General features: G+C 58.2%; 1 protein-coding gene across 1 annotated transcript; it reads left to right on the forward strand.

The window, feature by feature from the left end:
• The first annotated feature begins 2,818 nt into the window (after positions 1 to 2,818).
• Positions 2,819 to 5,514, forward strand: LOC128774582 (testis-specific Y-encoded protein 1-like). Its single transcript, XM_053893649.1, has 5 exons — positions 2,819 to 3,505; positions 4,708 to 4,785; positions 4,942 to 5,053; positions 5,192 to 5,337; positions 5,443 to 5,514. Exons 1-5 carry the CDS (start codon positions 2,819 to 2,821, stop codon positions 5,512 to 5,514), a joined length of 1,095 nt encoding a protein of 364 aa, XP_053749624.1.
• Positions 5,515 to 10,246: the final 4,732 nt, after the last annotated feature.

Here is a 10,246-nt window from a genome sequence, read left to right on the forward strand (position 1 = left end):
GTGAGAGCACTTGCCTCTGAGAAATCTGACGAGGCGGTGAAGCATTGCTTACGGCTGCCCTGTGCAAGTTAGATCTCCAGAACTCATGCACATGGCATGACTGCATCTTCACACCCGAGCCCCGACACCTCCTCATCGCACCCTCCCCTGATTAGCACCACTCTACTCTCTGGTGGACTGCATGCCTTTAACTCCTTTAGTCTCCTCAGGAATCCATCAGGCAGGGCTCACCACCACTGTGCTTCTGTCAGGGGCTGGCTTCTTTCAGTGAGCCCAGTGCTTTCTGCACTGATGCTCAATGCACCCGCAGAAGGGTGAGCCACACTAAGCCCGGCGGCAAACCCTTTGGCCCTACGTTTCCCACACGTGTGCCTGGTGGCAGAGGTGCACAAGGAGCCTGCCTGCATGCGTCTCCCAGGTCCTCCACAGGGTACAAAGTACCGCCTCAGGAGGCTGATCCGCATCACATGGGCATAGCTCTGCTTGCACGTGTTAGCCTTTCGTATCATACAGGCAGCCCAGACTTAGAAATCCTGCTACCTGCTTACAACTATCCAGCCCTCGTGCTTCTGCAGACCCTCTGTGTCTGTACAGACATTTGAGTCACGGTCTCGTGACCTTCCAATACAGCTTGATGGTCTGTCCTTAGCTTACAGCCTGGGATGCGGTTCTCACTCATTGTCCTCCCCTCGGGTGCGAGTTTCCTCCATCACTGTGGTGGAAGGTAACCTTTATCACCATACGTTGGCTTGAAATTACTGGGCGGATCACCTGTCTGCGTCCGGGGATCCGAAGGAGACCTTGGCTCTTTTGCTCACGGTCCACCCTTTCTCTGTGATGAGTCGCTTTGGATGAGAAGCTTGCCAGAGGCGAGGGGGCCTCAGAGTTGAGCACATTTCCTGGGCATCTGTGAGAACTTCGTTGGTTCCACTCGGAAAGCATTGACATTCATGGATGTGCAGCCTCTGCTTTTGCTTGAATTTGCCGAGCTTTGGGACGTGATTTCTTCCCGCATGTGCTGTGCCTAAATCTCTGCTGTGTCTTTCCGGCAGTCCCGTTTGCTGTCTCCTGCTGGTAAGTACAGGACTTCCAGCAGCCCTGTGGGGAACGGGTCCTTGTTTTCTTCCCTGCGGTGCCCTCTTCCTCACCCCGAATGACCTCACTGCAGCTTCCTTCTAGTTCAGCGATCGTTTCAGACTGCCCTTAAGGTCCAGGTGGGAGCGGTGCCTTTTGTGCTGAGGGCTGACCACTGTAGAGCATTCGTCTCTGTGCAAATTGCACAGGTGAATTTCACCAGGTGAAAGAGAGTGCACACTGCAGTTGCCCTGTCTTCAGAGTCAGCCCACCTGTCTCCGCCTCGGCTGCCCCTGCTCTCCTTCCTCCTACCCTCTCCTTGCCTCCCCCTCCCTTGTCTTCTTCCTGTCCCTCCCTCCCACTTTCCTTCCAGCTCTCTTTGTCTTCGTCTCCCTCCTCTCCATCACTAATGCCTCCCCCTGTCTCCGCCTGTCTTCCTTGTAATAGGTGCCCCTCTGTCTCTTCTTGTCTTGCTCCTCCTCCCTGTCTCTCCCGCCAATCTCCCCGGACTCTCCCTCTCCAGGCTGGTCTTCCCCTCCACTCGTCCTTCCTTCATCTGCTCTGCTAGCACGTGTCTCTCTCTCTCCCTCTATAGCTCTGTCTCTCTGTGTGTCTCTTTTTCACTGTCTCTCTCAGTGGACCTTCTGTGTCTGGGTGCATGCTTCTTCAGAATTCTTGTTGGTGCCTGGGAAATGGGAAGGGAACTCGTCTGCTTTCGTGTGTACTAGTGAAAGCAGGCACGGGGCTTTCTCAGAGACAGACACAGACAAGTCTGCAATTCTCGGTGAAGGGCCCCTACGTGCCCTGCGCGGTTGGAGTCGTCCTCCTTTTAGTGGAAGGTTAGATTTCAGGACCGGAGCAAGCTGCTAAATCCTACTACCCCATCTCCCTGGCGCTCTGTACGGAGATCAGTAGGGCACCAGTGGCAGATGGTGCTCTGGGGGTTGTTCTTTGATCTGCATTGCAGTGCAGTGAGTCTACTGAGCTGTGTTCTTGCAAGGACATGGCGGTGGGGTGGGTCTAGGGTGGGTGTCACTGGTTCTGGGTGGGCACCCACCTTACCGCCGCCCTCAGCCTGACGGCCAAGGAGGAGATACCGTGCGGACGGCCATGTGGCCCCGGTAGGCGTGACACTAAGGACTTCTCCAGGCTTTGCCCCAGCTTCATGAAGAAGGGGCAAGGCACGGAGCAGGGAGTGGCTCACGGCGTGGACGATCCTGTGCTGAATGCTCTGGTGCCCGTAGTGAGGCCTCTGGGGAAAGGGTGTACAAGCGACCACAGACTGCGCGATACCGGGGACCTCGCAAGTGAAGGCTGGAAGGTGACAGCGCTGAAGAGGACATGCGGCAAACGGGGGCCACGCTGGCACCTTGGCACTCGCTCCAGAGCCTGGACCGGCCATTGGCGCGCGCTTGCTGGCGGCCAGCACCCTGTCTTGCTGTCTTGCAACTGATTGCTCCCCGAACCTGGCCAGCTGGCCTGACCTGCCCTGGAACCACTTCGCCCCCAGGCCGCATGCGCACACTCTTCACTGCCTCTGTCTCGGCCCCTCCTCCACAGCAGCCACAGCCAATGCGGAGTCCTCAAATCCCAGAGCCTGTGCGCCTGCGCTCAACTTTGGCGGGCTGCGGCGGGAGGCTTCAGGGAGCTAATGGTCTTGCGGCCAAGGCTCCCCCCACCTGCTGCCGTTTCCTGTCCTTGTCCTGAGGCTGCCCTAGCTACACTGGGGCCGGGGCCGAGCGTCATGGCCAGCGTGTCGCGGTCCGGACAAAGCGGAGATTCCCGCCGACCCTGGGCCCTGATCGTCCCGGATGCGAAAGGTGGAGAGTCCCGGCCCCGCGGGAATGCAGGGGCGCTGGAGGGCGTGGGCTGGCCGCAGTCCCCAGGTTCAGGGGCGGCAAGCGCCCATCCTGTGCAGGAAACCCAGGCCGGGTGTGAGATACAGGTGGCAAGCCCAGCGGAGGAATTGGTGCTGATATTGGATGACGGAATGGTGGCGGCTGAGGTGGTGATCGGGGAGGAGGAAGAGGACGGCGAGGCGACCAAGGATGAGGTGGCTGGAGAGGAGAATTCTGAGGAAGCCAAGCCAGAAGCAGAGGACATGCACGAGGAGGAGGAGGAGGTGGAAGTTGAGAGACAGCAGCAGGAGGAGTTTCAGGAGCAAGAGGAGAAGCGCGAGGCAGATGCAGAGGCGGAGGAGGGGCCCCAGCTCTCACAGCCGCTGCAGCAGCAAGAGCCAGCGCTGCGTCCTGCCTCAGCCCAGGACCCGCTGGCAGCACTGGAGCGTCTTCAGCTGGAGATCAGCGCTGGGAATGCCCAGGATTCCAGGGCCTTATGGCGGCTGAAGCGCAGGATTCTTCGGAGGCAGATTTCTTACCTGGATCACAGAAGGGCCATCATCAAGCACATCCCTGGCTTCTGGGCCCAGGCGGTATCCTTCCTTGTGCTGGTGGGTGATGGCGGGGGCTGTTGTGCAGGAGGGCTGGGCACTGAGAGCAGGGTGCCTCAGGGCGATGGCCCCCAGAGAGGAGAGCTGGGGAATGGTCCCTGGCCCTGGGTTGGTGTGGTCTGGGATCCAGTGTAAGGCCTTGGACAGGGGCGGTTGTTGGGGATGGGGGGACTTGGTGACTGGGTCTGTTTCCTCTAGGTCTCCGCCAACGTTGGCCTGCAGGCTGGTCTCAAATATTACTTGCAGACACGAGCCATGTGTCCCCATGCTACCAGAGCTAGGGTAGCACAAAGCAGCCTTCACTCAGAGCAGATAAGGCAAGGAAACATTTCGCTGCAAAATGGGAGAGTTACGCAGGCCGCACACCCACCTTCACATTCACAGGCTGTGCACGTTTCCTAGCAGTTCCTTCAAAAGAGAGCATTTCAGACACACACTCATGACCTTTAGTGGAACCACGCCACGCCCCTTTGCCAGACAGTAGGACGACTGAGACCCACTCCGAATGGGGTACAAGCTGCCTCCTCAGACCCTGACACACACACACACACACACACACACACAGAGGATTCTCTCCTGGTATCTCCACCCCTGCTTCCCTCTCTGTCCTCAGGCTCCGGCTCGGTCCCACCCATGTCTTTCTCTCCGGACTGGCTGTGTCACTGTGTCTAATCCTTTTCCCTCCTCGGCCCTCCTCGTCCGTGCTTCTCGATCTCTTTCTCCCTCCCACACCCTCTGCTTGCAGCGTAAGTGTGCAGTCGGGTTCCTGTAAGCCATGTTATTCCATCTGGACTCAGGAGGCTGGTGACAACATAGGTCTTCACGGGAATATGCCAAGAAACCCAGCCGTGAGGAGGGGTCAGAGCACATGCCGACATCACAAGCTATGATGGGCTGCTGGCAGCCCACACAGGTCAGATATAGGAAGGAACTGTGAGGCGTGCAGGCAGTGGAGTCTCTCCCTGCTGTGTGCAGACAGCGTGGGAGGTACAGGAAGCCAACGGACTGCCCAGTGTGGATGGGGTCTGATGCATCTGCAGAGGCTGAGGAGTGTGGGGACTAGTGTTTCCTGGTCTTTCTGCACATGCCGTGATCTAGTCCCTTGCTCTTAGCCTGGGAGGGTTGGAGGGGGGCTGTGTCTGTTTCCACAGCATCTGAAGGCACAGCTCCTTGACACAGCACAGATTCTGAATCACCCCCGGTTGTCGGCCATGATCGGTGCCCAGGACAAAGACGTGCTCAGCTACGTGGTCGACTTGGAGGTGAGACCGGGGAGGCTGTGGCTGGGGGCCGTCCCGTCGGGTGTGGGATTTGGGCAGGAGAAGGTGAGGCAAAGGTGCTCACCCTCACAGCCAGGCAAGTAGCTCAGGACCCCGAGGGAGGACACTTGCCCCCTCCTGTCCCATTGCTCACGGCAGGTGGAAGAAGTGGGCCATCCCAAGTACCGCTGCAGAGTGATGTTTTTCTTTGGGGCCAACCCGTACTTCCGGAACCCAGTGATCATTAAGGAGTATCAGCTGAGCTTTGCTGGTAGGGTGTGGGTCCCATGATGGTGCGGGGCAGGGGGATGAGGAGCATGAATCAGGGGCAGGAGGGAGGGGGAGGGGGAGGGGCAGGTGGGTGGGGAGGAGGCCATCAGCTTGCTCCTCAAATCCTCTCTTCCTGCAGGCTACGGGATATCGCGTTCCACTCCAGTCCAGTGGTTCTGGGATTATGAACGTGGAGCTCCCAGTCGCAGGCATGACCCCACCAGCCTTAACTTGTTCAACTGGCTGTGTGAGCACAGCTGCCCAGGGGCGAACAGGATTGCCGAGGTGGGGCCCCTGAGGCCTTCGTCAGCAGTGGGGATGTGGGTGGCCCCCGGCCAGAGAGGAGAGTGGGCTATGCCCAATGTGGCGCCGGCCTGTGTCCTCTTCCAGATCATCATCGAGGACCTGTGGCCCAATCCCCTGCAGTACTACCTGAGGGAGGAAGGGACCAGAAGACAGTGATCTGACGTGCTCACGTGTCGGTGAGGACCCCAGTATGCGGTGTGTTGACCTGCGTGTTGTATGGGCAAGGGAACGTGGGCCACACATTGGCTTGGAAATGGAAGGTCCGCCGACACAGGGACACAGGTAGCATGGGGAGAGGGTGGGAGGATGACAGGGGACCTGCAGAGACTCAGCTGCAAACACACAGAGGGTCGAAGCCTGCAAACCAAATGCAGTTGTGCTGTGGGCTGGGGCTTTGGAGAGCAACTGGGGAGGAGCAGTGCTTCACCACAAATGCTCCCCGTGGATGTCCGCCCTGTCCCGGGCTTCCCCCTGCTCCTTCAGTCTGGATTTGCCTGCCAGTCTTTGGGTCAGGAGCTGCCGTGTCCCCAGGCGCCACTGTGGTGAGAATCTCGCACTTCCTTCCATGTGCCCCACCACGCCATGTCCTCCCGCAACCCGACAGCCATTCTTAGAACTGGTCCAAGGCCATTGGGGGCTGGAAATGAATCCCTGGGTGAGAAAGCAAGGGGGATCGCAAAAGGGCGAGGCACAAGAGTGACACCATCTGGGATGTATCTGCAAATATCCCGTATCATTCTTGGTGTCTGTTGCGTGGGGGTGCGTGTGTGCGCGTGTACGCAAATGTGTCTGCGTGTGCCCACATGCGTCAGGGGCTCTGCATCTGTGTGGGCGTGAATGGCGCAGAGCTTCTATCTTTGCCCATGCAGAAACAATGGAGGACGCCACCAGTGCTGGAAGAGATGGGTGGATGAGTCTCCTGTCTTCTACGTGCCCCGGAGAGAATTGAGGAAGAGATAACGTGTGGCAGCCTTGAAGAGGTTCCACGATGTTTATGTGGACACATACAGGAAGCTAAAAACCCTTCTGTTTTTGTGTATGTGTTTGTGTGTGTTTATGGGGGACGCAAGGAGGCTCGACGAGAACGGGACCTGAGTGTGACTGTCCTAGCCGCTGCCCGGGTGATTCTGTGTGTGCAGGAGAGGTGCAGTACTGGGGTGGGGCCGGTGTTGCCATGTGCACAGAGGCCTGCCTTCTTGGGCAGGAAGAGCCTGGAAGGAGGAGGAGGAAGAGACAGACCTGTTATTTGGAAATTTATTGTATAGGCCAGAGCCGAAAGGCAGGGAAGGGGATTGCACAGTGGGACCAAATTGGTCCATTGGGTCGTGGTACAGTGTGGCCAGGACTCGGGGGGGTTTCATCCAGGACCCTTGCTCCCAGAGGGGTGTTGTGTCCTTGGTGAGATAGAATCCAGTCAGCAAAGCCTCCAGTCAGGATCAGAGCTAAGACCACATGTCCCCGGACAACTCAGGAGCAGGCAGCCTTCTCATAGTCGATGGCAGTATACCTTGCTGCTGCCTCCCACACCCGGGGCTCCTTTGACCCCGAGCCCTGTCCTCAGACAGTGGCTCAGGATGGGAGATGTGTGAGGGGGAGGGGCAGGTGTGGGTTGTGGGCAGCAGCGAGGCTTATGAGTGGGAATTCATGGAGAGAGTACGCACGAGGGCAGAGATCCAGCGTGAGTTCGTGCGAGTGTGTGTGGGCGTCTGTGGCAAACTGGGCCTGAGATCCGTGGTGGTGCCGGCAGTGTGAGCGTGCATATGTTCGTGCGATTGCGTAGCCGTGTGTCTCTGTGTGTGCAGGAGTGGGTGGTTAGGCCACTGGAGAGACAAGGAGAGACACAGCGGTCTGTGTGAATGAGGTGCTTATGTGGGACGGTCAGGTGCCAGAATACAAGAGTGCAGTCCCTTCCCTCCTGAGTCCTGATGGTAATCGCTGGGATGGGTGCAATCGTTGCTGTGCCAGGGGGCTCAAGTCAGGATGCAAAAGGGAGATTGGTGCAAGGTCAAGAGGGGGGCCGAGGGGAGGACAGCCTGTGTCCAGTGGCCAGTGGACCACTTGTGAGTAAGTGTGCTTGTGTGTGTGTTAGTGTGTGTCTATGTGGGAGTGAGTGTGTGTGTGTGTGTGTGTGTGTGTGTGTGTGTGTGTGTGTGTGTGTGTGTGTGAGTGGCTCTGGTGGGCCGACAGTAGCAAATACGTAGGGGCTACATGGTGTGCCCAGGCTTTGTGCACAGGGTAGCTAGGGAACCCAACCTGTCAGGCTACGTGGTGTGCAGAGGGCGTAGGTATTTCCCTGGAGGGAGCCGTCTAGCAAAAATCTCTGCTCTTGGCAGACGAGCCATGTTTTGTCGCCAGTCAGCTCTTCCTTGGGGCTCTCCTCTCTGCTTCCTGTGCACCAGGCCCAGGGAAAGGGAGGAGCTGGGACCCTAGACCTCAGGTGACTTGAGTCCCCCAGGGGTGCCATAGCAGGGTGGTGTGCGTGATCCATGTGTGGATGGGCAGGTGAGCCAGCTGCTCTCTGAGGGGACAGTTCCTTGCCAGCAACACCTCTCCCCGCAGCACAAGATCACCACTGTCGCTGCAGCTGGGCTGGGGACATGTCAAGGTGTGTCCCAGAACTGTGTTCCCCTTGCATGTAAGTGGTGCCAGAATGCGCCTCTCAGTCCCTGTGCGGGTGACCCTGATTAGCCTCAGGCTTTGTCGACTCCTGGCCTCATGTAAATGGGGAACTGGGTTCCTTTCTCAGTGTCTCAGCGGTTGCATGTCGACAGAGGATGCTGTGGACATTGTGGTCAGGATTCTGACCGGGCTCCCCCCGCCCTGCCCCAAACCACAGTGGGCAGCACATGGCCCACTGTGTGTGCGCTTTGGGGAGGCTAAAGCCGTACAGCCCCTCCAGTATTCTTCTCAGGTGGTGGACGGTCAAAGGGGCCTAGGGAGGAACACTGGTCCCAGTCTGCTGCCGGCTGTGCCCACAGGTGTGTGTGCCCAGCTCCTTGACGCTGAAGCTGCAAGGCTTCCGCACTGCCCCCAAAGCCCCATCCCTAGAATTTGCGTGTGGGCCAGATGGAAGTGAAGTCCCAGTGACCCTGCGGGATCACAGCGGGTGGTCTCGTCTGTGCCTGGCCACCCACCTACCTGCCTTCCCCGCAGCCCGTGGCCCCCATACAGGGCTTTCGGTAAACACACGGCCACCGTCCAGCATGAGAGGAAAGGCTTGACGGTGTCCCAGTACCGCTGGTCATGTGTTGGCTGCTGCCAGCTGACAGCATGGAGACCCCATGGCCCAGTGGAGGATGTCCGACCTGTCCTACAAGGAACTGGGGACGACTGTACGGATGCATCAGGTCCCATGCAGTAACCTAGGCCTGACCTTATCCGCCTAGGGGGTGATCGAAGCGCCTTGGGGTCCCAGGCCTGGCATACGTGTCGGTGAGCTTCCTCCTGGATGGCGCTGCCGACACAAGGCTGGCTGGTCAGGGGTCGCGTGGGAGGCCCGTTGGGTCCCGGCCTCTAGGTCCGATACTGCTGTAGGTGTTGTTGAAAAGACAGAGCACGATATGACCATCCCTTGGGTGTCGCTGCACCGGGGATCCCGTCGCTGCTCCCAGGTTCCCACTACCGAGTCTCCCCGGGAGGCCTGGGAGGTTGCCAGGCTCCTTTTGCAGGGACACAAAGGCCTGTGAGAGCCCATCCGCAGGGTCCGGTGCTCATTGCGGATGACTTGGGGGCAGTGCGAGATCTATTGCTCCCGTCCTTAGAGGAGATTGTGGTAGTCTTAAGGGACAAAGATGTGCCTGGAGAATAGAAGGATGTCCAGAGGAAGCATTGGAGGAGGAAGAGGACGAGGAGGAGTAGGAGGATGAGGAGGAGTTGGAGGAAGAGGATTGGGAGGAGTTAGAGCTGGAAGAGAAGGGTGAATGATTGGGTGCAGGAGAGGGAACAAGTGGAGGAGGAGGATGTCCAGGATGAGGAGGAGCACGAGCCAAAGGAGCAGGAGCAGCTGGGGGAGGATGTTGAGGAGGACGAGAGCAGAGGGAAGAGGGTGGGGAGAAAAGATAGAGCCAGGGTTCCAGAGCATGAGTAGAAGTGTAGGAGCAGAAGGAGGAAGAGCCCGAGGAGGAAGAGGTGGAGGGAGAGGAGGAGCAGGAGGAGTTGGAGGAAGAGGATTGGGTGGGGTTAGAAGAAGAGGAGGAGGAGAAGGAGCAGTGAATGACTGGGTGCAGGAGAAGGACAAATGGAAGAGGATGATGTCCAGCACCAGGAAGAGGAGGATTACGGGCCAGAGGAGCAGGAGCAGCTGGAGGACGGAGTCGACTAGGACGAGAGCAGAGGGAAGAAGAGGTGAAAGGTCAGAGGTAGGGCAGGAAGGGCAGTAGCAGGAGAGGACCTGGAGAAGGAGGAAGAGTCCTAGGAGGAAGAGTTGGAGGAGGAGGAGGAAGAGGTGAAGGACGAGGAGGATCAGATGGAGGAAGAGGACTGGGAGGAGTTACAGGAGGAGGAAGACGAGTGAATGATCGGGTGCAGGCGAGGGAAGAAGTGGAGGAGGAGGAAGTCCAGGACGAGCAAGAGGAGGAGCACGAGTCGAAGAGCAGTAGTAGCTGGGGAGGAAATTGAGGAGGACGTGAGCAGAGGGAAGAAGAGGAGGAGGAGGAAAGGTAGAGCCAGGGCTGGAAGAGCAGTAGCTGCAGAGGGGGAGCAGAAGGATGAAGAGGCCCGAGGCTAAGACTTCCAATACTGTGTTGAATAACAGTGGAGGCGGTGGACATTCCTGTCTCGTTCGTGACTTGAGCTGAGAGCTTTTGCTCCTTGAGATGATATTCACGTTGGGTCGTTCATACATGGCTTTATGATCTCGATGTGTGCTCCTTCTATCCCTACTTTCTTG

The sequence above is a fragment of the Panthera pardus genome, unplaced genomic scaffold (genome assembly GCF_024362965.1).
Source record: "Panthera pardus isolate Hobbes unplaced genomic scaffold, ASM2436296v1 HiC_scaffold_333, whole genome shotgun sequence".
Lineage (NCBI taxonomy): Eukaryota > Metazoa > Chordata > Mammalia > Carnivora > Felidae > Panthera > Panthera pardus.